The following is a 22,008-nucleotide window of genomic DNA, read 5'->3' on the forward strand; positions in this document are numbered from 1 at the left end:
TAAAATAGCCAAAAACCTGCAAAAAAGGCAGTCTGACCTTCATAGTTGTTTTCTTCAAACGACGGGCAATTTGATTTTGATATCTATAACTGAAAATTTTTTGAAAATCGGTTCATAAACACCAAAGATATGGTGGAAAATGTAAAAATAGCTAAAAACCTGCAAAAAGGCAGTCTGACCGTTATTGTTGTTTTCTCCAAACGACGGAAAATTTAATTTTGATATCTTTAACTGAAAGAATTTTGAAAATCGGACCATAAACACCAAAGATATGGGGGAAAATGTGGAAAATCTAAAAATAGCCTAAAACCTGCTAAAAAGCCGTCCGACCGCCAGTGATGTTTTATAGTTAATTGTGCTCCTTAATAATGGGAATGTTGTCAAAAAATTTCAGAATTCTATCTTTTATAGGAGCTGAGTAAATCCCATTTCCCCCATAGCGTTACGGACTGACGCACTGACGGACTGACTGACTGACTGACTGACTGACGGACGGACAAAGTGAATTATAGAGTAGCTTCGCTACTAAAAAAGAGATCAAAAGCTATAAAACAAGGTATATATTTTTTTCACTCTGTCACTGAATAAAGAGCACTTGTAGGTTTGATTTTAACCAATGCAGCACTTAAACACTCATTTTTCAAGGTAAATAAACAAAATAAATGCAATTATACAATTAAGTCAGTTTAATAATACAGTAAGCCTTTTTGTAGCAATTTTTTTTTGTTGAAATTATTCTTTATTTCTATAATAAATTGTATTAAAATCTAATGATTTGAAAATTCGTAATTAAGAACTTCATTTTTACACTGTTTTGACATATAAATTACAAAGAAAAAGATTAAATCCTTCAAGTTTGAATAATACTATATATATTTACATAATAAAAACATTAAAATTGTTAAAGATTAAAAAAAAAGATAAAATAAGTAATTTTTAAAATCATTTTGTGTCGTCTTCATAAACTATTTCCACTTTTATATTTTAGTCTGGTAGAATTCATAATTATAAATAACCTTTCTTGAGCATATATATGTTTTATTGAAATTAATTATAAGAATGTAAAACATTTTTTGATTGATTTAATATTAACAATTCACCTTACATTTTGTTATTTTACTTTTTTTTGAAACTCTTTTATTCTTATTAATAATTCTATTTAACACAAAAAGCTCATAGGGAGTTGATAACCTTTATTTCTTGCTTTGTATTCGAATCAGGTATTTTATTTGACTTATTTTTTAAAAACTATACAGCATGCATGTTTGTGTCAATAATGAAGACATTACGGGTTTTTATGTACAAAAAGTTGTTTTAAAGCAAGAAAAAAAATATAATCTTTCTAGTAACTAATCTTCGTAGTTTTATGTATGTCTGTATTTTGGTTTCTAAAAAAAAGTACTATACCAACAAACATGCATGCCTGAAAATTAGTTTCAATATTCGTATTAAACAGGAAAAAGAAACTAAGTCGTCGTTATAATTATTGTTTGTCATTTTTGGTGTAAGGTTTTTTTTTAATGAAACTTTTTTGGATCTCGTGAATTCAATTTCTGCGGATTTTCTGGTTGCCAGAAATGAAATCTATGCATCTTTTTTAGCTAGATGGCATTTGTCTGGTTAAGATTGGATAAAAAATTCTTTGGTTGGTTAAATTTAATAAGTGTGTAGCATATTGATCAATACTATACATACAGATTAGTTTATTAATATAGTAATATTTCATACCCTCTAGAGTATGGATTAATACTATACAGATTAGTTTATTAATATAGTAAAATTTCATACCCTGTTGAGTATGGAGTATGGATCAATACTTTACAGATTAGTTTATTATTATAGTATCAATTCATATCTTATAGAGTATGAATCTATAGTATATATTTATACTACACAAGTGTAATTAAAACAGACACCAAGTGTGCACACCTCTCATAGAAGTGTTATAAGCAATGGCTTGGTCATTTTAGACAAAGATAAAAAGGTACCTTTTATGGTTAAATTTATAGTTTTGATTTGTATAAGTATGTTTGACCATACTTTTAATTTTTAAGGATCAGTGTAAGCCCTAAATATTTTTACATTTTAATTAATGTTAAAATACAGAATTTTAATTTATATATTACTCCCCAAAACACTAAGTAATACTCAAATCGGAGTCAATACCCATTAAAAAAATTAGGGGGGGGGGGGAGATAAAAACACTCATTTTGGAAATAATCTACCAAAAATTTACCTAATATGTAAAACTGATTTTAAATATTTCTTTACTGTATGACAATAAGGATGACAACATCTATAAGTAGCAAAGCACAAAAAATAAAAAAGTAATATGTCCTTTCATCTACAGATAAAAAAATCTCTTAGAAATATGGAAAACTTAGGGGTATAGTCTCTTTCGTTGCAACGCCTCTTAAGGGGCATTTCGTCGTATTTTCACAGTAGCTTTTAATAAGTTATTCTAAGTTAAGTTAGGTCAGGTGATTTCCCCGCAGGGTTAGGCAATTGGCCCCGCAGGAGCTATAAATAAAGGAAAAGCTACTATGAAAATATGATTAAACGCCCCTTAAGAGGCAATGTCATGAAAGAGACTATACCCAAAATTTGATTTTGATACCCTTATCTACAAAAATTTTGTATATTGGACTAAACACTGGGGGAATTGTGAAAGATACAAAAAAAAGAAATAAAGCCAAAAACGTCCTGAAAAGAAGTCTGACCTCCATGAATTTTTAATAGTTAATAATTATACTCCATAATGATGGGAATGTTAACATTAAGTTTTAGCCTTCTATCTTTAATTGCAGTTGAGAAAATCACATTTCCCCCTTAGCATTACAAACTGACAGCCATAGTGAATTATAGAGAAGCTTAAAAGTTATATCAACATATCCTACACTCTTCAAATGGCACTTTAAAAATCCGTCAATTTTTCATGAAGTGGTGTTTTTAAGGATTTATTAGGGCGGTGCGCGAAGCGCACCTAAAAATATTTACTCCCCCTTTGAACTAAAATCAATTAAAGACAACAAGACTGGCGTATTTTATCAAGTTAGGAATATTGAGTGTAGTTAGTTTTAACGGTTTTTAATGAAAATTGCCATAAAAAAAAACATATCTTTTTGTAAGGGTATGTACACAAAAAAATGATAAACTTATCCTGAAAATCATATGACATCATATATAGTTATTCATTTAGACAGACATACAGTGTTGAGAAAAAGGCTTAGATAAATATCAACGCTGTTTTTTTTTATATAAAATAACTTTTTGATTCAATATTTGATGTTTACAAATGTTTTTATAGAATTAACAACAAAATATACAATGTGATAAAAAGCAGAAACCATTTGGAAGGGTGTTGCTTCATAAGTCCTACGCTCATAAATCCTACACTCATTAGTCCTACACTCATAAGTCCTACATTCATAAGTCCTACACTGACATTAGACCTACACTTATAAGACCTACACTGACATTTGACCTACACTCGTAAGTCCTACACTGACATAAGACCTACACTCATAAGTCCTACACTCTTAACTTGAATGGAGGCCAAAATGTGTTTTAAAAAATTAACAAAATTAATGTGTAAATAAATTGACAAAAAAATCTTCCAATTGAATTGTAAAAAATCAATGAATATTTTTGTAAAAAATCAACGATTTTAATAACCCAATCATTCGATTCTTGTCCATGAGCTTAAGCAGACCTGAGAATATTGTAGAATGGAAGCAGCTTTACTGCAAGCTGTTTTCATTAGTTCAAACAGAGGAGGAGAGATACTGGTGGATAATCATCAGTACCATTACCTGAAGCAACGTGAGAGAGCAGAATTTACCTACTGGACCTGCAGGCTTGGGAAAAGTCATAAATGTCCTGCACGTGCTGTGGTGCATGGACGGTACCTTTAAGGTAATAAAATGTTTATTTTTTAAAGCTGCTTTTACAAACACCTCGCTCTCACATCAGATTAATAAAACATGCTATTCTGAAACCATTTTTACTACATATCTTTACATATCTAAACATGCTTTACCTATAACATGTATAATAGTGTATCATGTAATTTTATGTTGCAGGCTGTCCCGGCTCAATTTGCACATATGTATGTAATACTTGGATCTGGTGGAAAAGCTAATGGTAAATTGTATCCAGCTGCCTCAATGATGTTACCAAGCAAAACTGCTGCTGTCTACAAACATGCATTCCAAACGTCACCTGTTTCTATAAGTATTGACTTTGAGCAGGCAGTAATAAAGTCAGCACGAGAGTTTTTCACAAACCTTAAAACTATAGTCAACTGCCAATTTCACAGGAAGAAAAACCTCCATTTTCAGATGGGCCAGAAGGGCTGCCTACCCTTCTATCATGATAATGCAGCCTTCCAAGTAGGATTAGATTTAATTTATGCGATGGACAAACTGCCTGTTGGAGACATGATCCTTGGATGGGAAACAGTGATAGTTCCTCACTTTGAAGAACATTTCAACAGTGATGATAATGAAGAGATTGAGGACTTTCTAGGATATGTTGAACGGAGTTATGTTGGCAAACTAAATCACAGGAGTGGACAAAGAAATAAGGCAGTATTTCCTCCAGAGATTTGGAGTAACTTTCAGCGCATCCTGAATAATGAACCAACCACCAACAATGCTGTTGAAGCTTGGAACAGCACCTGGAACAAATCTGTTGGCACCAACCATAATGTGCTAAGGGTTATCAACCCTTAGAAATCAGAGGACTCCCTGGCAAGGACAAAGTTCCAGCAGGTCATTAGTGGCAACAATCCTGACCGCAATCCTTGAAGAACTGACCGTTTGTCAGCAAGGATGGCCAACCTCAAGATTGCTGCAACCAATTACAACCCTGCCTTCATGAAGGAGTACCTGTACAGCTTGTGTGGATTTGACATCTAAATATTATCCTAATAAATTCTTTCATTGTTAGATTGTTTAAGTTGTTTTATAATAAAATATATGTCATATTAGGTCTTATGAGTGTAGGTCTTATGTCAGTGTAGGTCTTATGAGTGTAGGTCTTATGTCAGTGTAGGTCTTGTGAGTGTAGGTCTTTTGTGAGTGTAGGTCTTTTGAGTGTAGGTCTTATATTAATTAGGACTTATGAGTGTAGGACTAATGAGTGTAAATCTTATGAATGTAGGTCTTATGAAGCAACACCTTTGGAAGGGTGCGAAGCGAAAATTTTTTTCTTCAAATAAGCAGGGAGGGAGGGGTTTTGGGCTATTTATTACACTAGTCCCCAATATTTCATAGAAAATTTTCTTTTTCGTTGGCTCAACAACTTTGGGGACTTTAATGGAATTTTGATTGGTTGGTTAATTAAGTTCAGTTTCCATAAGTTTCATCCACTAATTGTAATCTATATAAGGGGTAATTTTGTGTATCATCATTGGAAATGTAGAAAATTTCTTTGGTAAAAAGTTTATGTTATACAAAATATAATACTTCCTATTACCTGGTTTGTTATGTTCATTGAAAAGAGATTATAACCTAATTTCTACACTAATTAAAAAATTTGGTAGGGCTAAATGAATAATAACTGTCTGTTTTTTTTGTGTGAGTATTTCTTGATCTTTTTTTTTGGAAACTGGGATAGTTTTTTTTTTTGTAGGGAAGGGGGCAAAAAGGGGCATTTTTCAATATTTAGGGGGGGGGGCGTTTTGGTCGCTAGGGGGGGGGGTGCGATTGCCCCATGCCCCCCTTCGGTTCGCACGCCACTGGAAGAGATAGAGGAGAAGAGATAGGGATGTGGTAGAAGCTGGATAGAGGGATTAGAAGGCACGTAATCAAGTAATCCGAATCCCACCCCCTTAAAACGGACTTATTTGAAATTGGTACATATAATCAAAATGCCCCCCCCCCTAAAATTTGCAAAATGTGAAAAATGCCCCCCCCCCCCAACAAAGTGGTTTGCACGCCTTTGCGGTTTAGCGAATTCCATCCGTACAGACAGACACAAACATCACAGACTTACTTTTTTTATAACGCAATTTTTATTATTAACATATCTATAGCTGTTAACCAGATGGGCCACAAAATAAAAGTAGGTTTCGTGCTTATTTTTGTATTGAGGTTTTGTGATTCTAAAATTTTAAAAACTTTGTTCTCTTAATTTATTCTTCTACATTTCCACTGAATTATTACTTGATTATTAGAATAGTTTTATTAATAAATTTCCAAGATCATATTTGATTCTTTTAACGTTGATTTAATATAACTTATCTTGTTTCTTTCTTCTTGTTACAATTCACCCCAACAAGAGTTATCGACGATGAATATTGTATATTTACCATTAAGTATCAAAATTAATTTATTCAATTAATTAAACATACAAAATGTAATGATGGTTTAAATCTAAATGAGAAAAAAAATAATAATGATCCTTTTTATATTATATGGAAACAACAAATAGAAACTAGTTTTTCATTGGTTTCAAAGAGTACAAACTGTGTACTATTGCAACACTTTCATATTTTCCAGTTTTCACCAGTTATTCAATGATACAGTTTACATATGCTTAATATTTACAAGTTTAACTTCTTATTGCCGTTACTAATCTTCTAGGTATGACGTGGTCTAAGATTAATATTTGATTATTAATTTAATGGAATTCTAATTGAAGCTTTATTATTTTTATAATCGTTACGTCCACGATATATCGCTCTTGTTAATTAGTCTTTTTATAATTGAAGATCCATCGTATTCGATCTTTAATGTGTTTTTCTGTAAACGTTGGGTACAATTTTTGTAAAGCTTTGCAACATTATTATTTTTACGTACCTAAATCCCGTACATTTATTTAAAACCTACTTATAAATTTTAAATATCATACATTCTCCAATTTGTCTTTAGTATGGAATAAAGTATTTCATGGATGATCAGGCATTACTTTATTGACGTATGTATAATTTATTTTTTTTGTACTGGATATTGAATGAATTGTATTTTTTGTTTCACTCAGGTAGTTTGTCTGATTTATTGAGATTCTTAGTATGGATTTTTCAACTATGTTGTATCAAGATACATTTGTATTAATCTAGTGAGGTTTGTTTGTGTGAATCTTATAATTTCTGAAATTGCAGGTCTGAGAGATAGCATCTTTCAGGGAAGCGTTACAATTTTCCTAGTTGGTTTAGGCCATATATCCTAACCATACATGCAGTACTTTTCAGCTCCTCAGTTCCACTAGGTGGCCCCTCTCCTCCTTATAGAAAAATATCCTCTTATAGGTCTGCTGTTAGGTGTTAAAAAAAATTTTTGGCGCTTCGCGCCATAATAACACTAATACAACGGTAATTAATTTTTATTAGAATTAGATATTATGCTGAAGACAGTCAAAGAATCCCCTTCTTAACAATCTTAAAGCAATTTTATAGTTTTTTGTGAGAAAGAAATATTTACAATTTTTTTTAAAAACTGAATTTTGATCAATTTGATTGGTTAATTAAAATGATTGATATTTTTTACTTATTATTACTTAGGTAGTTATTTTTTAGACTTCAAGAAATATTTTTGTATAATGAATTTTAAAGGGGGATGTAACTGAAGCTTTTTTGATGCAGGGGGGGGGGGGTTCTCAGGAACCACTTGATGAACCGTGTAAATTTTTTGGACTTAAGCTTTTATGGGTATGAACATCTTATAGTTTCAAAGTCAACCCCCTACCCCCACCCCCTAGCCCCCCAGGGCTCAAAAACCCCCTAAAAATGAACCTAACCTTAATTTTCTCAGAAACCATTTGACCAATAGGGATGATTTCTTAAACTTAAGCTGTTATGGTTATAAACTAACTTCTATTTTAAAAGTTACTCCCATGCCGCCAACTTCTAGCCCTCCCTGGCTCCAAAAAACCCTAAAATGAACCTATCCTTAATTTTCTCAGAAACCATTTGACCTAAAGAGATGATTTCTTTAACTTAAGTTTTTATGGTTATAATCTAGCTTTTAGCCTAGAAGTCACCCCCCAGCCGCCAACCACTAGCCCTCTGGGGCTCCAAAAAACCCTAAAAATGAACCTAACCTTTATTTTCTCAAAAACCATTTGACCAATAGAGATGATTTCTTAAACTTAAGCTTTTATGGTTATAAACTAAATTCTAGTTTAGAAGTCACCCCCCTGCTGCCAACCCCTAGCCCTCCGGGGCTCCAAAAAACCCTAAAAATGAACCTAACCTTTATTTTCTCAGAAACCATTTGACCAATAGAGATGATTTCTTAAACTTAAGCTTTTATGGTTATAAACTAACTTCTAGTTTAGAAGTTACTCCCCTGCTGCCAACCCCTAGCCCTCCAGGGCTCAAAAAAAACCCTAAAAATGAATCTAACCTTAATTTTCTCAGAAACCATTTGATCAATAGAGATAATTGCTTAAACTTAATCTATAATGCTAATAAACTAAATTTTAAACTAAACTTAAGCTTTTATGCTTATAAACTAACTTTTAGTATAGAAGTCACCCCACCTGCGCCAACCTATAGCCCTCCGGGGCTCAAAAAAACCTAAAATTTGACCTAACCTTATTTTTTTCAGAAACTATTTAATCAAGAGAGATGATTTCTTAAACTTAAGCTTTTATGCTTATAAACTAACTTATAGTTTAGAAGTCACTCCCCTGCCGCAAACCCCTAGCCCTCCGGGGCTCAAATAACCCTACAAATGAACTTCATTTTCTTAGAAACCATTTGATCAATAGAGTTGATTTCTTAAACTTATGCTTTTATGCTTATAAACTTACTTTTAGTTTAGAAGTCAACCCCCTGCCGCCAACCCTTAGCCCTCCGGGGCTCAAAAACCCTAAAAATGAACCTAACTTTAATTTTCTCAGAAACTATTTGATCAAAAGAGATGATTTCTTAAGCTTTTATGCTTATAAACTAACTTATAGTTTAGAAGTCACCCCACTGCCGCCAACCCCTAGCCCTGCGGAGCTCAAAAAAAACCCTATAAATAACCTAACCTTAATTTTAAAAATAAGCATGTTTTAAATGGACATTTGGACTTTCTGTTAATGATTATAGAGTAGCTACGTTTTTTAAATTATACCTAAATGCTATAGAAAGGGGGTTTTTTTTAATGCAACCATCTCGTAATCAATGTATAAATGGCACTTAAAATTCGAATTTTGATCTGAAATTTTGCATGAGTAATCCTTGGTAGGTCTATTTTCCCTAAATCAAACAAAAAGTTGGAAAAGTAGCGGCTAACGGCTGGCGGCTCATCCGTTTAGCCATTTGTTGGGTATTTTCAAGCGAAATCCATCACAAAACCTCTCTCACGAAACTTTGCATGATAAGGGGGGGTTTTTTAATGCAACCATCTCGTAATCAATGTATAAATGGCACTTAAAATTCGAATTTTGATCTGAAATTTTGCATGAGTAATCCTTGGTAGGTCTATTTTCCCTAAATCAAACAAAAAGTTGGAAAAGTAGCGGCTAACGGCTGGCAGCTCATCCGTTTAGCCATTTGTTGGGTATTTTCAAGCGAAATCCATCACGAAACCTCTCTCCACATAATGCTCTTTTCCGATCCAAAACGTTTTCAAACGGTTCTAGCCGGTAGTTGCTGGTACTAGATATCTAAAAAATGTTTTTTTTTGTATCACTTCACATGATTTAAAGCAAAAATATGTTTCAAAAAGTTGATTTCTCTGTAATTTATGACAGATTTGCCCTAAAAATAGCCAAAAAACGGCTAAACTGCTGAGCCGTTAGCCGTTACTTTTTCAACTTTTTTTTCGATTTAGGGAAAATAGACCTACCAAGGATTACTCATGCAAAATTTCAGATCAAAATACGAACTTTAAGTGCCATTTATACATTGATTACGAGATGGTTGCATTAAAACCCCCCCCCTTATCATGCAAAGTTTAAAATCAATAGGACAATTATAATATGTCTAAATTAACGAAAAAAAGCTAACCCTCACAGACCAAACCTTATTAAAGAAAAGCTTTCCTTTAACAAAATTTTTAATTAACAAAGTATAGAGTCCCAACTCTTTTTCCCATAACAGCTGAAGTCCAAAATTTCTGCATTTAATAATGCGGTTCCTGAGAAAACTGAGTTTAGGTTATTCCTCTGAAAGCCTACTAAAAAAAATTTACTAGAAATTTAAGCTAAAGTATATTTTTTTAGGGGGTTTTTGAGCCCAGGGTGGCTATTGGGTGGGTGACTTCTAACATAAAATTAAGTTCATAACCATATTTCTGCCAAACAAAGTAGTTTATACACATAAAAATTTATCTCTATTGATCAAATGGTTTCTGAGAAATTAAGGTTAGGTTCATTTTTAGGGGTTTTGAGCCCCGGAGGGCTAAGGGTAGGGGGGTGACTTCTAACCTAAAAGTTAATTTATCAGCATAAAAGCTTAAGTTTAAGAAATCATATCTATTGATCAAATGGTTTCTGAGAAAATTAAGGTTAGGTTCAATTTAGGGTTTTTTGAGCCCTGAAGGGCTAGGGATTGGCGGCAGGGAGGTGACCAATTAAACTAGAAGTTAATTTATTTGCATTATAGCTTAAGTTTAAGCAATAATCTCTCTTGATTAAATAGTTTCCGAAAAAAATAAGGTTAGGTCAATTTTTAGGGTTTTTGAGCCCAAAAGGGCTAGGTGTCGGAGGCAGGCTGGTGACTTCTAAACTATAAGTTAGTTTGTAAGCATAAAAGTTTCAGTTTAAACTTTAAGAAATTTGAGAATCTGAGAAAATAAAGGTTAGGTTCATTTTATGGGTTTTTTTTTATCCCCGGAGGGCTAGGTGGTGGCGGCAGGGGGGTAGCTTTGCTTTAACAAAATTTTTAATTAACAAAGTATAGAGTCCCAACTTTTTTTTCCCATAACAACTGAAGTCCAAAATATCTGCACATTTAATAATGCTGTTCCTGAGAAAACTGAGGTTAGGTTATTCCTCTGAAATCCTACTAAAAAAAATTTACTAGAAATTTAAGCTAAAGTATATTTTTTAGGGGGTTTTTGAGCCCAGGGTGGCTATGGGGTGGTTGACTTCTAAAATAGAATTTAGTTTATAACCATATATCTGCCAAACAAAGTAGTTTATACACATAAAAAAAAATCATCTCTATTGATCAAATGGTTTCTGAGAAATTAAGGTTAGGTTCATTTTTAGGGTTTTTGAGCCCCGGAGGGCTAAGGGTTGGCGGCAGGGGGGTGACTTCTAAACCAAAAGTTAGTTTATAACCATAAAAGCTTAAGTTTGAAAAATCATCTCTATTGATCAAATGGTTTCTGAGAAAACTAAGGTTAGGTTCATTTTTAGGGTTTTTTTTTGAGCCCCGCAGGGCTAGGGGTTGGCGGCAGTGGGGTGACTTCTAAACTAGAAGTTAGTTTATTAGCTTTATAGATTAAGTTTATAGGACGCCTGCAAGAAATAACATGCTTTAACTACTGAAAGACTGCCACAAGAAGACCCAATACTTCAAATTTAAAGCCTTCAGCTTCAATAACCATAAAGTTCTAGGCATTTCAAAATAGCATTTTATGTACAATGGAATTTTTGAAAGATTTCCAATGCTCATGAAAGAAAAAACAATATTAAATTACGTCGCCTAGTCATAAAATTATAACCTTATCTTTGTCAGAAACTTTGATTGCCTGTAACTGATTACATTTTTACAATACAAACACCACATTTCATAGTCAAAATCTATAAAAAAAATTCGATTTAAATTGCATTTTTAAACGAAAATCATAGCGGAAACAAAGGGGTAAACTAATACAATCTTAGCTGTGATTGGTTGTTAAGCTGATTCAGCCTTCTGATTGGCTACAGTACATTCGGTACAACGCAAGTAAAACTTAATTTTTTAAAATTATTTTGACTATAAAAATGGGTATATTTATTGTAAAGATATAATTAGTTACTGGAAACCTAAATTTATGACAAAAATAAGCTTATAATTTTGTTTCTAGGCCACGTAGTTTAATTTCAAAGTTTTCAACATGAGCATTGCAATTCTTTCAAAATTTCCATTGTACATAAAATGTCATTTTAAAATGCCTAGAACTTTTTTGTTATAGAAGCTGAAGGCTTCAAATTTGGGGTATTTTGTCTACTTGTGGCAGTCTTTCAGCAGTTGAAGCGTGGTATTTCTTGCAGGCTTCCTTTAAGCAATTATCTCTTTTGATCAAATGGTTTCTGAGAAAATTAAGGTTAGGTTCATTTTTAGGTTTTTTTTTGAGCCCCGGAGGGCTAGGGGTTGGCGGCAGTGGGATGACTTCTAAACTAGAAGTTAGTTTATTAGCTTTTTAGATTAGGTTTAAGCAATTATCTCTATTGATCAAATGGTTTCTGAGAAAATTAAGGTTAGGTTCAATTTAGGGGTTTTTTGAGCCCCGGAGAGCTAGGGGTTGGAGGCAGGGGAGTGACCTATAAACTATAAGTTAGTTTATAAGCATAAAAGCTTAAGTTTAAGAAATCATCTCTATTGATCAAATAGTTTCTGAGAAAATAAAGGTTAGGTTCATTTTATAGGTTTTTTTTTATCCCCGGAGGGCTAGGGGTTGGCGGCAGGGGGGTGACTTCTAGACCAAAATTTTGTTTATAACCATAAAAGCTTAAGTTTAAGAAATCATCTCAATTGGTCGAATGGTTTCTGAGAAAATTAAGGTTAGGTTAATTTTTAGGGTTTTTTTGGAGCCCCGGAGGGCTAGGGATTGGCGGCAGGGGGGTGACTTCTAGACCAAAAGCTAGTTTATACCCATAAAAGCTTAAGTTAAAGAAATCATCTCTATTGGTCAAATGGTTTCTGAGAAAATAAAGGTTAGGTTCATTTTATAGGTTTTTTTTGATTCCCGGAGGGCTAGGGGTTGGCGGCAGAGGGGTGATTCTAAACCAAAATTTAGTTTATAACAATAAAAGCTTAAGTTTATGAAATCATCTCTATTGGTCGAATGGTTTCAGAGAAAATTAAGGTTAGGTTCATTTTTAGGGTTTTTTTGAGTCCCTTAGGGCTAGGGGTTGGCGGCATGGGAGTAACTTTTAAACTAGAAGTTAGTTTATAACCATAACAGCTTAAGTTTAAGAAATCATCTCTATTGGTCGAATGGTTTCTGAGAAAAATAAGGTTAGGTCAATTTCTAGGGTTTTTGAGCCCCGGAGGGCAAGGGGTTGGCGCAGGTGGGGTGACTTCTATACTAAAAGTTAGTTTATAAGCATAAAAGCTTAAGTTTAAGAAATCATCTCTATTGATTAAATGGTTTCTGAGAAAATAAAGGTTAGGTTCATTTTTATGGGTTTTTTTATCCCAGGAGGCCTAGTGGTTGGCGGCAGGGGGATAACTACAAAACTAGAAGAAGACTTTGAAACCATAAGATGATCATACCCATAAAAGCTTATAGCCTAGTTCACAAAAGACATAGGTCGGTCTATGGAAATATTAGGTCGACCTCAAGAAGCTTTAGGTTGAACGATTTTATAAAGGCATTTGTTAGTTGGACTTGTTTAGGTTGACCTACAGAATAAATCGGTTGACCTCTAAAAGTTGTTTGTGAACTGGGCATAAGTACAAAAAATTTACACGGTTCATCAAGTGGTTCCTGATAACCCCCCCCCCCCCCTGCATCAAAAAAGCTTCAGTTACGTCCCCCTTTTACTCATATTAGCAACTATTGAAGCTTCATGAAGAAATATGTAAAAAAAAATCGTAAAAAGTTAGCTTTTTTGTGTAACACAAGAGAAATAAATTGTTAAAAGTTAGCTTTTTTGTTTAACACAAGAGAGAAAAAATACATGATGTCAAGTTCTTATTTCTGTATACAAACTTTAAATGAAGATAGCTAGACTTTGAATAAAGGTAATAACACAAAATCAAAATTTTTTTTTGAAAATTAGGTTATTGTTGTTTATATCTGTAAAAAAGGGGGGAGGCGGATGTGCCACTTTTTGAAACCAAAAGTAAAACATGCATGATCTCAGCCCATAAAAGAGTTACAGCTCTAAAATTCAGCTCAGCAGTTGCTTTTGTGGAGAACAATATTGAATTGTGAAGAAACGGCGGCGGAACCGCCGCTCCCGCCGATTTTTTTGCATTTTTTCGCCAAATTAGACAGTTCTCAATCATCTGAGATAAACTTTTTCTCATAAAGTGTAAAATCTTTTAAGTGTCAAGGCAAAAGAAATTTCGGCGGGAAACAGCGGTTTTTGGAGGGAGCGGCTGTTCCGCCGCCGTTTCTTTACAGTTCCATTTTGTTCTCCACAAAAGCAACTGCTGTGCCGAATTTTAGAGCTGTAACTCTTTTATGGGCTGAGATAATGCACGTTTTACTTTTGGTTTCAAAAAGTGTCACATCCGCCTCCCCCCTTTAAAACATGCATTATAAGTGTCCTATTTTACTTATACTAGGCCTACCTAAAAATACTGGGACTCGAACTGGGCGCACCTGACGCTATATTCTTTAACACAAACTTTGTTTGCATATAAGAAATATTTACATAGACGTTGATTTTGCTAAAATATTCCTATCCTAACTAAAATTATGATAATTTATAGATTTTTTTAAAAATAGGGTAGCTTTGCTCCTCCAAAACAGCCAGACGTGCTTACCAAATGCACATTAGAAGATAACAGAAGCAAATTTAAGTTATTTCCGAGCTTAAGCAAAAAAATTACATCATTTCTTCAAATACAAGCCTAGATATTGTAGTTTACTTTTGTCTAAAGATCGCAATGTGTAGTATAGAGAACTAAAATTAAAGAGGTTGCTCCTCTTTTTTGGAGGTTGGCCCCTCCTTTTTAATGTGGTGGCCCCTCCTTTTCAAGATTATAACACCTTAAAATAGAACATAATTCTAATCTATAATACAAATTAGAACGATGTCTGTCTGTTTGTCTGTCTGTCTGTTTGTTTGTAGAGAAGGATCTCGCTAACCGCTGAACCGATCGGGTATTCCTTTACAGGGTAGCTTCTCATAGGTCCTGGGAAGGTTTATAACTATTTTCTTGGGGGGTAAGACACCCCCAACCCCCCCAAAAATAGTGGGGTCGACCCCCCCCCAAAAAAAAGTCTCCCCCCCCCCCAAATTTTTTTTTTAAAATTTTCTTTAAATCTAAAATACAAAAAATTGGTTTGATCTAACCGCTTGGGGCAAAGCCCCTAGAGGCTAGGGGCGAAGCCGCTAGTTATTTAATAAAGAATCATAATATTAAGAACTAAAATAAGAGGTTGCTCCTCTTTTTTAGAGGTTGGCCCCTCATTTTAGGGGGGTGGCCCCTCCTTTTTAATGGAGTGGCCCCACCTTTTCAGGGTTAAAACACCTCAAAATAGAACATAATTCTGATTATTTAATAAAGAATCATAATATAAAGAACTAAAATAAGAGGTTGCTCCTCTTTTTTAGAGGTTGGCCCCTCATTTTAGGGGGGTGGCCCCTCCTTTTTAGGGGATTGCCCCACCTTTTTAGGGGGGTTGCCCCTCCTTTTTAAAGGGGTGGCCCCTCCTTTTCAGGGTTATAACACCTTAAAATAGAACATAATTCTGATTATTTAATTAGGAATCATAAAAAGAACTAAAATAAGAGGTTGCTCCTCTTTTTTAGAGGTTTAGCCCTCATTTTAGGGGGGTGGCCCCTCCTTTTTAGGGGATGGCCCCTCTTTTTTTGGGGGGTGGCCCCTCCTTTTTGGGGTTGGCCCCTCCTTGCGAAGAGGTTGGCCCCTCCTTTTACTAGGGTGGCCCTTCATAAGGAGGAGAAAAGTTGGGTTCCAGTTGGGTTCCAAGAACCCAACTACTGCATGTATGATCCTAACCCTTCCCCCCCGGTCAGAGTCCAGATTGATAAAGTAACTCGTTATCAATAATATACATGATATTTTCAGAAGAGAATAAATATGGTTTTAAGTGTACGGGCAGAATCTGCCAGCGACGGCAATCGGAAGCTGACCTGGCCTCTTTTCAAGCCAGCTAATAAAGATCCAGTTCTAGGTAAATATTAACTTAAATATTTGTACAATAACCTACATTTATCAGTGGAAAAACAATGCATACATGATATTGGGTAGAAATGTGTTCAGATTTTGGTACTCCAAGGAATACTTTTTTTATTGAGTTTGCAGGAGTCTGCTTTAACTAGTTGCATTTTGAGGATAGTTTTGGTAAATTTTATTGTGTAAAAATTTCTTCCCACGTATAATGTAGAGCATTATTACCAAACATAACGTGTTCGTTATGATTATTTAAATTTCTTCTGATATATATAAAGTTAGCTTTCTAGGAATTAAACTAAATTAGGGTTGGCAATCCGAATCCGGAATCAGTTTTTTAATAGCGGATTTGGATTCTTAATTTGTATGCCAAAATTAGCGTCTTGAGTTTTTTCTTTCAACTCCGCCTTTTTGAAGGCAAAGACTATCATCATTATATATCTTTTAAAATCTGATTCGATTCTTGGAAGTGAATGATAGAGAACACAAAAAATATTAATTTTAAGACATATGTAGCACTTATTTTTTTATTTTCAAAGAAAGTCTTTAAAATATTGCTAGAATCCGAATCCGGAATCTGCGGGAATCCCTTCTTTTTAGTAGCGAAGCTACTCTATAATTCACTTTGTCCGTCAGTCCGTCCGTCCGTAATGCTATGGGGGAAATGGGATAAAAGATAGAATGCTAAAATTTTTTGACAACATTCCCATCATTAAGGAGCACAATTAACTATAAAATCTCCATGGCGACCGGCGGCTTTTTAGCAGGTTTTAGGCTATTTTTTTACTTTCTACATTTTTCCTCATACATTTGGTGTTTAAGGTCCGATTTTCAATAAATTTTCAGTTAGATATATCAAATTTAAATTTCGGCGTTTGGAGAACCAACAATGATGGTCAGACTGCCTTTTTGCAGGTTTTTGGCTATTTTTATATTTTTTACATTTTCCTCCATATCTTTAGTGTTTATGGACCGATTTTCTAAATTTTTCAGTTAAAGATACCAAAATAAAATTTCCTGTCATTTGAAGAAATCAACAATGACGATCAGACTGCCTTTTTGTAGGTTTTTGGCTATTTTTATTTTTTTTTACTTTTTCCCCCATATCTTTGGTGTTTATGGATCGATTTTCAAAAGGGGGGGGGGGGGGTAAAATGTGGTGACTCGTGCCACGGCATACCAGCAATTTTATTTTGGGTGCTACTCCCTTAGTTTTAGAGATAATTGGATGAAATCTTTTGGGCTGGGTCACTAATTACCCTAACTACAGGTATCCTAAAAAAAAAAAATTTTTTATTGCATTTCTCGCCAAATTAGGCAATTTGGAATCATTTGAGACCATGTTATTTTTTTCAACAATTTTTCCCCTTACAAGCACCCCTTGGTCATTTTTTTCAAATTCTCGTTTATCAAGGCATATCTTAAATTCAGTGCTACTCCTGTGCTTTTAAAGATATTGAAACAAAATCTTTTTAGGTATTAGGTATTTAAGTTAATGGCTTTTAGAAACAAGTGTAAGCTTGTTAAGATTTACTTTAATAAAAAATTTGAATTATGAGGCTAGAGTAACCATCTTGATGTACTAGCCTATGTCACTTGGAATATCTAAAGCCTTTGATGTTTTGACACAGGGTTTCATTAACAATTTAAGTCTAAAATGTATTTTTAGGTATTAAGGAGATGACTCCAGAGCAGACGCTTATAGAATTTATCTGTACATCTGCCAGTTTACATGGAGTTAAGAGACAGTCTATTCGTCAACTGGAATGGGACATTTTAAAGGTTATACATACATAAATGAATTAATTAATATTAAAACTTGGAATTACTGGAAGGAGGGTATATTAATGATTTTATTTAAGAATATGTTTTTGAGAGTTATTTTTTGGATTATTTTAAACGAAGGCGTGTATAAGGGGTTGTGGTGTGGATACACCCCCATTAAATGTTTCTACTCTACATCCCTCTAAAAAGCTAGTATTGTTAAAAGGTGAAAAGTAGAATCCCATATCCGCCACTGATTTTAAAATAGTGTGAAAAAAATTGTGAGCTTGGCGCGTCATTTTATTATCAAGTGTCGTTTTTTCCTTCGAGTAAGTGGACATCTAACAGCCCTTAAAAAATGCATGAAAATAATGTAATATGCAAGTTCTGTAACTGGCATTTATCTTTATTGTTTATTATAAATTAAAAATACTTTCAGTATTGCCTTATATTTAATCTATTAGGTGTTTCCCTACAACATCATGCCCGCTAATGCAGCTGCTTGGTACATGGCAAAGCGTAAGTTCTATGCCAACCAACCACAAGACAACCAGCTACTTCCATTTACCCTTAAGAAGTATCCCGAAAAGTTTAGAGTTCAAGGGATGCAGGTATGTAGTTTCTTTAAAAGTTAAGTCAATTATTAACTTTTTACGGGCAGGGGAAAAAGTAAAGCTTTAGGTTCACAACCTGATAAACCCCTGTTTTTCATATTCCATACAATGTACGGAAGAACTAAAGTTGGTGGGAGTAAAACATTTTTTGTGGTTGAGGAGCTGGATTTTTTCACCTAAGGGTTTATTATGCAACCATCTAACTTGTAATCAATAAGCAGATTGTACTTGGAAACTGAATTTAGCCTTTTTTTTGGCTTTTTAGGGAAAATTACTTAGGGACCAACATATTGAAAGATGTGTTCGATAAAAGGTTCGGGGGGGGGGGGTAAAATGTGGTGAATCTTAACATGACCTCTGCAATTTTATTTTGGGCGCTACTCCCATAGATAATTGGGTGAAATCTTTTGTTTTGTGTCGCTAATTACCCCAAGTTTTCAACATAAAAATCTGCGGCGGGACCGCGCTCCCGCCGTTCGCTGTCATTTTCCGCAGACAAAAAAATATATTGTCTCAAATGATTACAAATCACCAATTCAAAATGCAAAAAAAAAACTTTGGCTGCGGCTGAAAACTGCGGCGAACAGCGGGAGCGGCAGTCAAATCTTCTTTTAGATTTTTTTTACTTACTCATAATAAAAGATTTGGTTCCAATATCTTCACAAGCAGAAAAGAAGTACTGAATTTAAGATATACCTTGATAAACAAGAATTTTAAAATGTCTGATTCAGCGAGAAATAGAATGAAAAAGATTTGGTTCCAATATCTTTAAAGCACAGGAGAAGTACTGAATTTAAGATATACCTTTATTAACGAGAATTTGAAAAAAAAGTCCCCCCCGCAGAATTGGTCAAAAGAGGAAAAATTTTTGAAAATGGGCGGAAAATGGCTGTTAACGGCGGGAGTGGTGGTTACGCCGCCGATTGTTTTGAAAGATAACAAAACTTGGTAATTGTTGACACAACCTAAACGAGTTTTCCCAATTATCTCTAAAACTTTGGGAATAGCGCCCAAAATAAAATTGCTGGTATGTCGTGTTACAAGTCACCACATTTTACCTCCCCTCTAGGGGCGTCTAAGCTTTTTATTTTGGGGGGGGTAAAATTTTTTTAAGGGGGGGGTAATTCGGTTTTGGGGGGGTAAAATGGCACGTGAAGCGCGCCGCATATTTTTTTAACCCTCCTAACATTTTTACCCTAGGGGTAAAATTTGCTTGGGGGGTAATTACCCCCCCTGAAATCTGTTGGCAGGGGTAAAATTTGTTTACCCCCCCCGAAATTTACCCCCGGGGTAAAATTTTTTTGGGGGGGGTAAGTTAAATTTTATCAAAAATTTAGTATTAAAAATGCGCGCAAAGCGTACCAAAATTTTTTTGTTAGAGATTTTCTATTTTGGGGGGGTATTTACCCCCCCAAAATTGTTTGGGTGGGGTAAATACCCCCTCCTAAATAGTTGAGGTATTTACCCCCCCAAAATTGTTTGGGGGGGGTAAATACCCTTCCTAAATGGTTGAGGTATTTACCCCCCCAAAATTTTTGGGGGGGGTAAATACCCCCTCCTAAATGGTTGAGGGTGCCTACGGCACCTCAAGGGTAGGGGTAAATTTTAAATGGGGGGGGTAAAATGAAAAAAAATTTTGGGGGTGCCTACGGCACCCCCAAATTCGTTTGGGGGGGGGGTAATCGCCCCATTACCCCCCCCCCCCCCTTGGACGCCTATGCTCCCCTCCCCCCCTTTATGTTAAATAACTCAAATAAACTTCACAACTTTTCTAGTACCATCGGCTAAAACCATCTGGCAGTGGCTATTAAAAGTCTAAATTAGGATTTTTAGACATGGCTTGTGATGTGTCTAGGGATATTTTTTAAACGGTTGAGATCAAAAACCCTATGCAACATAGTGGGGGCCCAACCATTCCATATGTAGGTCTATGGGTAGGTTTACATAAGTGCTGAGCTCAAATACTCCCATAAGTTATGGTTCATCCATTTAGCAGCTGGCTAATAGCCGCAGCTCAGCTATTTTATGGGATTATTAAATATCCAAAGCATTGCATTAAAATTTCGGTAGATTTACTTATATTGACATGTTAATTGTTAAAAAAAGGCTAATAGTTGAGCTGCGTTATAACCTAGCTGCTATATAGATAGGACTCTAATGTTAATGATGGTTTTGTTTAGCTTAGAAGTCATAACTACGCATCACTTAGGTTTTAACTTTTCATAGCTATGGCAAATTTTTGGCTGGTTTTATCAGTCGAGCAGCTGGTACTAGGAATAATGTGCATAGGTATTTTCTTATGAATTAATGCAAAAACATCTTAAACTTTTAAACTTCATTAATAAAGTAAGGTTTTGCCCTGCCTGGGAATTTAGATCTACCAAGGCCGGATCAGTCCACCTAAATTTCAAGAAATTCCATGGATTTACTACCCCCCCCCCCCTCTCTCCTCATCCTCATAAATTTTCTTTCAATTCGGATGAATTTTAGGTTCTATGAAATCTTTTTATAAGAGATATTTATCTGTGGCTCGTTCTAGGTTGATTTTTTGGAGAAGTACAACCAGCAAGTAGCCAGATCAAAGCTTAATTATATGGTTCACTATGGCCTCAATGCTTATTTCTCCCATAAGGTAAATTTTAACGCAACATGTATCTTGATTAAAAGCAACTGCTAATGCCTGATTGCTTAGTTTCATATTTTATCTAACTAAACTGCTAAAATTGCGCGTACACATTGATCTGCCGAATGGTTAACGCCTACATATATTATTAAATAAATGAAAATTTGTTCATACTTTTCCAGTATGTCTTCAAAACCGATTCATATCCGCTGGATTATAACTTGTTCTCAGCCATACTAAAAAACTATATCGTATTATATAAAAATTTACAATAATATTTGAATCATTTTTGACAGCCCGTGCCTTCGGCATCTTGGGGCTAATGAAACCATGCCTAATCCTGTGGGATGCCTTATCTTAAATATTCATTACTACAAAGTACATATTGCCTTTTTATGTGTTAAATAAAAAACATTAGTCATAGTTTAAATGCTAGAATTTAAATACCTCACCTCTTTCCCTTTTTTATTATGCAAAATTACCCCCCCCCCCACTCGTTCCTTACCTCCACTGCAAGAAAAAAATCATCTTTTGTTTTTAATAAACAGTATAGAATTTATGCTCATTAAAGCATCATGTATTTTTATTTATCTAACTGAAGATTGTTCTTGACATGAAACACTGTGTATTGGACTTATCAAATAAAAATAACATGTTTAATTAAACTGTGTTGATCACTCTATGTTATAAGCTCTATTAAGTGATTAAATATCGAGCACTCTAGTTATTCTTGTGATCATTTATACACATTGCTCCTCATAATTCTGGGTGGAGCTCTCTTATCAACAAGAAACTTATCAAGCACAGTAACAACAATGGCCATGGACAGGATCATCCTTGATTATTCTTTAAAGAATATACCTGTTCCCTCAAGGTTTAAGTACGAGAAGGAAGTAGCTTTTAGACTGCAGAACTTTGCCAAAAATCTTTCTTTTAACCACTGGGCCAGATGCACAAACCAAACAAATATACATAAACCTTCTTTTGGCCTTAAATCAAACTTTTCTATTCCATTGTATAAGGAGGCCTTCGAATTAAAACCATTCAAA

The 22,008-nt window shown here is 34.4% G+C and overlaps 1 protein-coding gene across 5 annotated transcripts in view; it reads left to right on the top strand.

Moving 5' to 3' along the window:
- Window positions 1–15,818: 15,818 nt before the first annotated feature.
- The window catches only part of LOC145332776 (uncharacterized), a 39,507-nt gene continuing 33,317 nt past the window's right edge, over window positions 15,819–22,008 (top strand). For all 5 annotated transcript variants that reach the window (XM_080177832.1, XM_080177835.1, XM_080177833.1 and 2 more), the window contains exons 1-4: window positions 15,819–15,959; window positions 17,628–17,740; window positions 18,187–18,333; window positions 20,876–20,968. In XM_080177832.1, the coding sequence (XP_080033958.1) occupies window positions 15,866–15,959; window positions 17,628–17,740; window positions 18,187–18,333; window positions 20,876–20,968 (447 nt within the window). In that variant the 5' untranslated portion in view covers window positions 15,819–15,865. The remainder of the gene's footprint in view (window positions 15,960–17,627; window positions 17,741–18,186; window positions 18,334–20,875; window positions 20,969–22,008) is intronic.

The sequence above is a fragment of the Acartia tonsa genome, chromosome 11, assembly GCF_053477335.1.
Source record: "Acartia tonsa isolate MP-2025a chromosome 11, ASM5347733v1, whole genome shotgun sequence".
NCBI lineage: Eukaryota > Metazoa > Arthropoda > Copepoda > Calanoida > Acartiidae > Acartia > Acartia tonsa.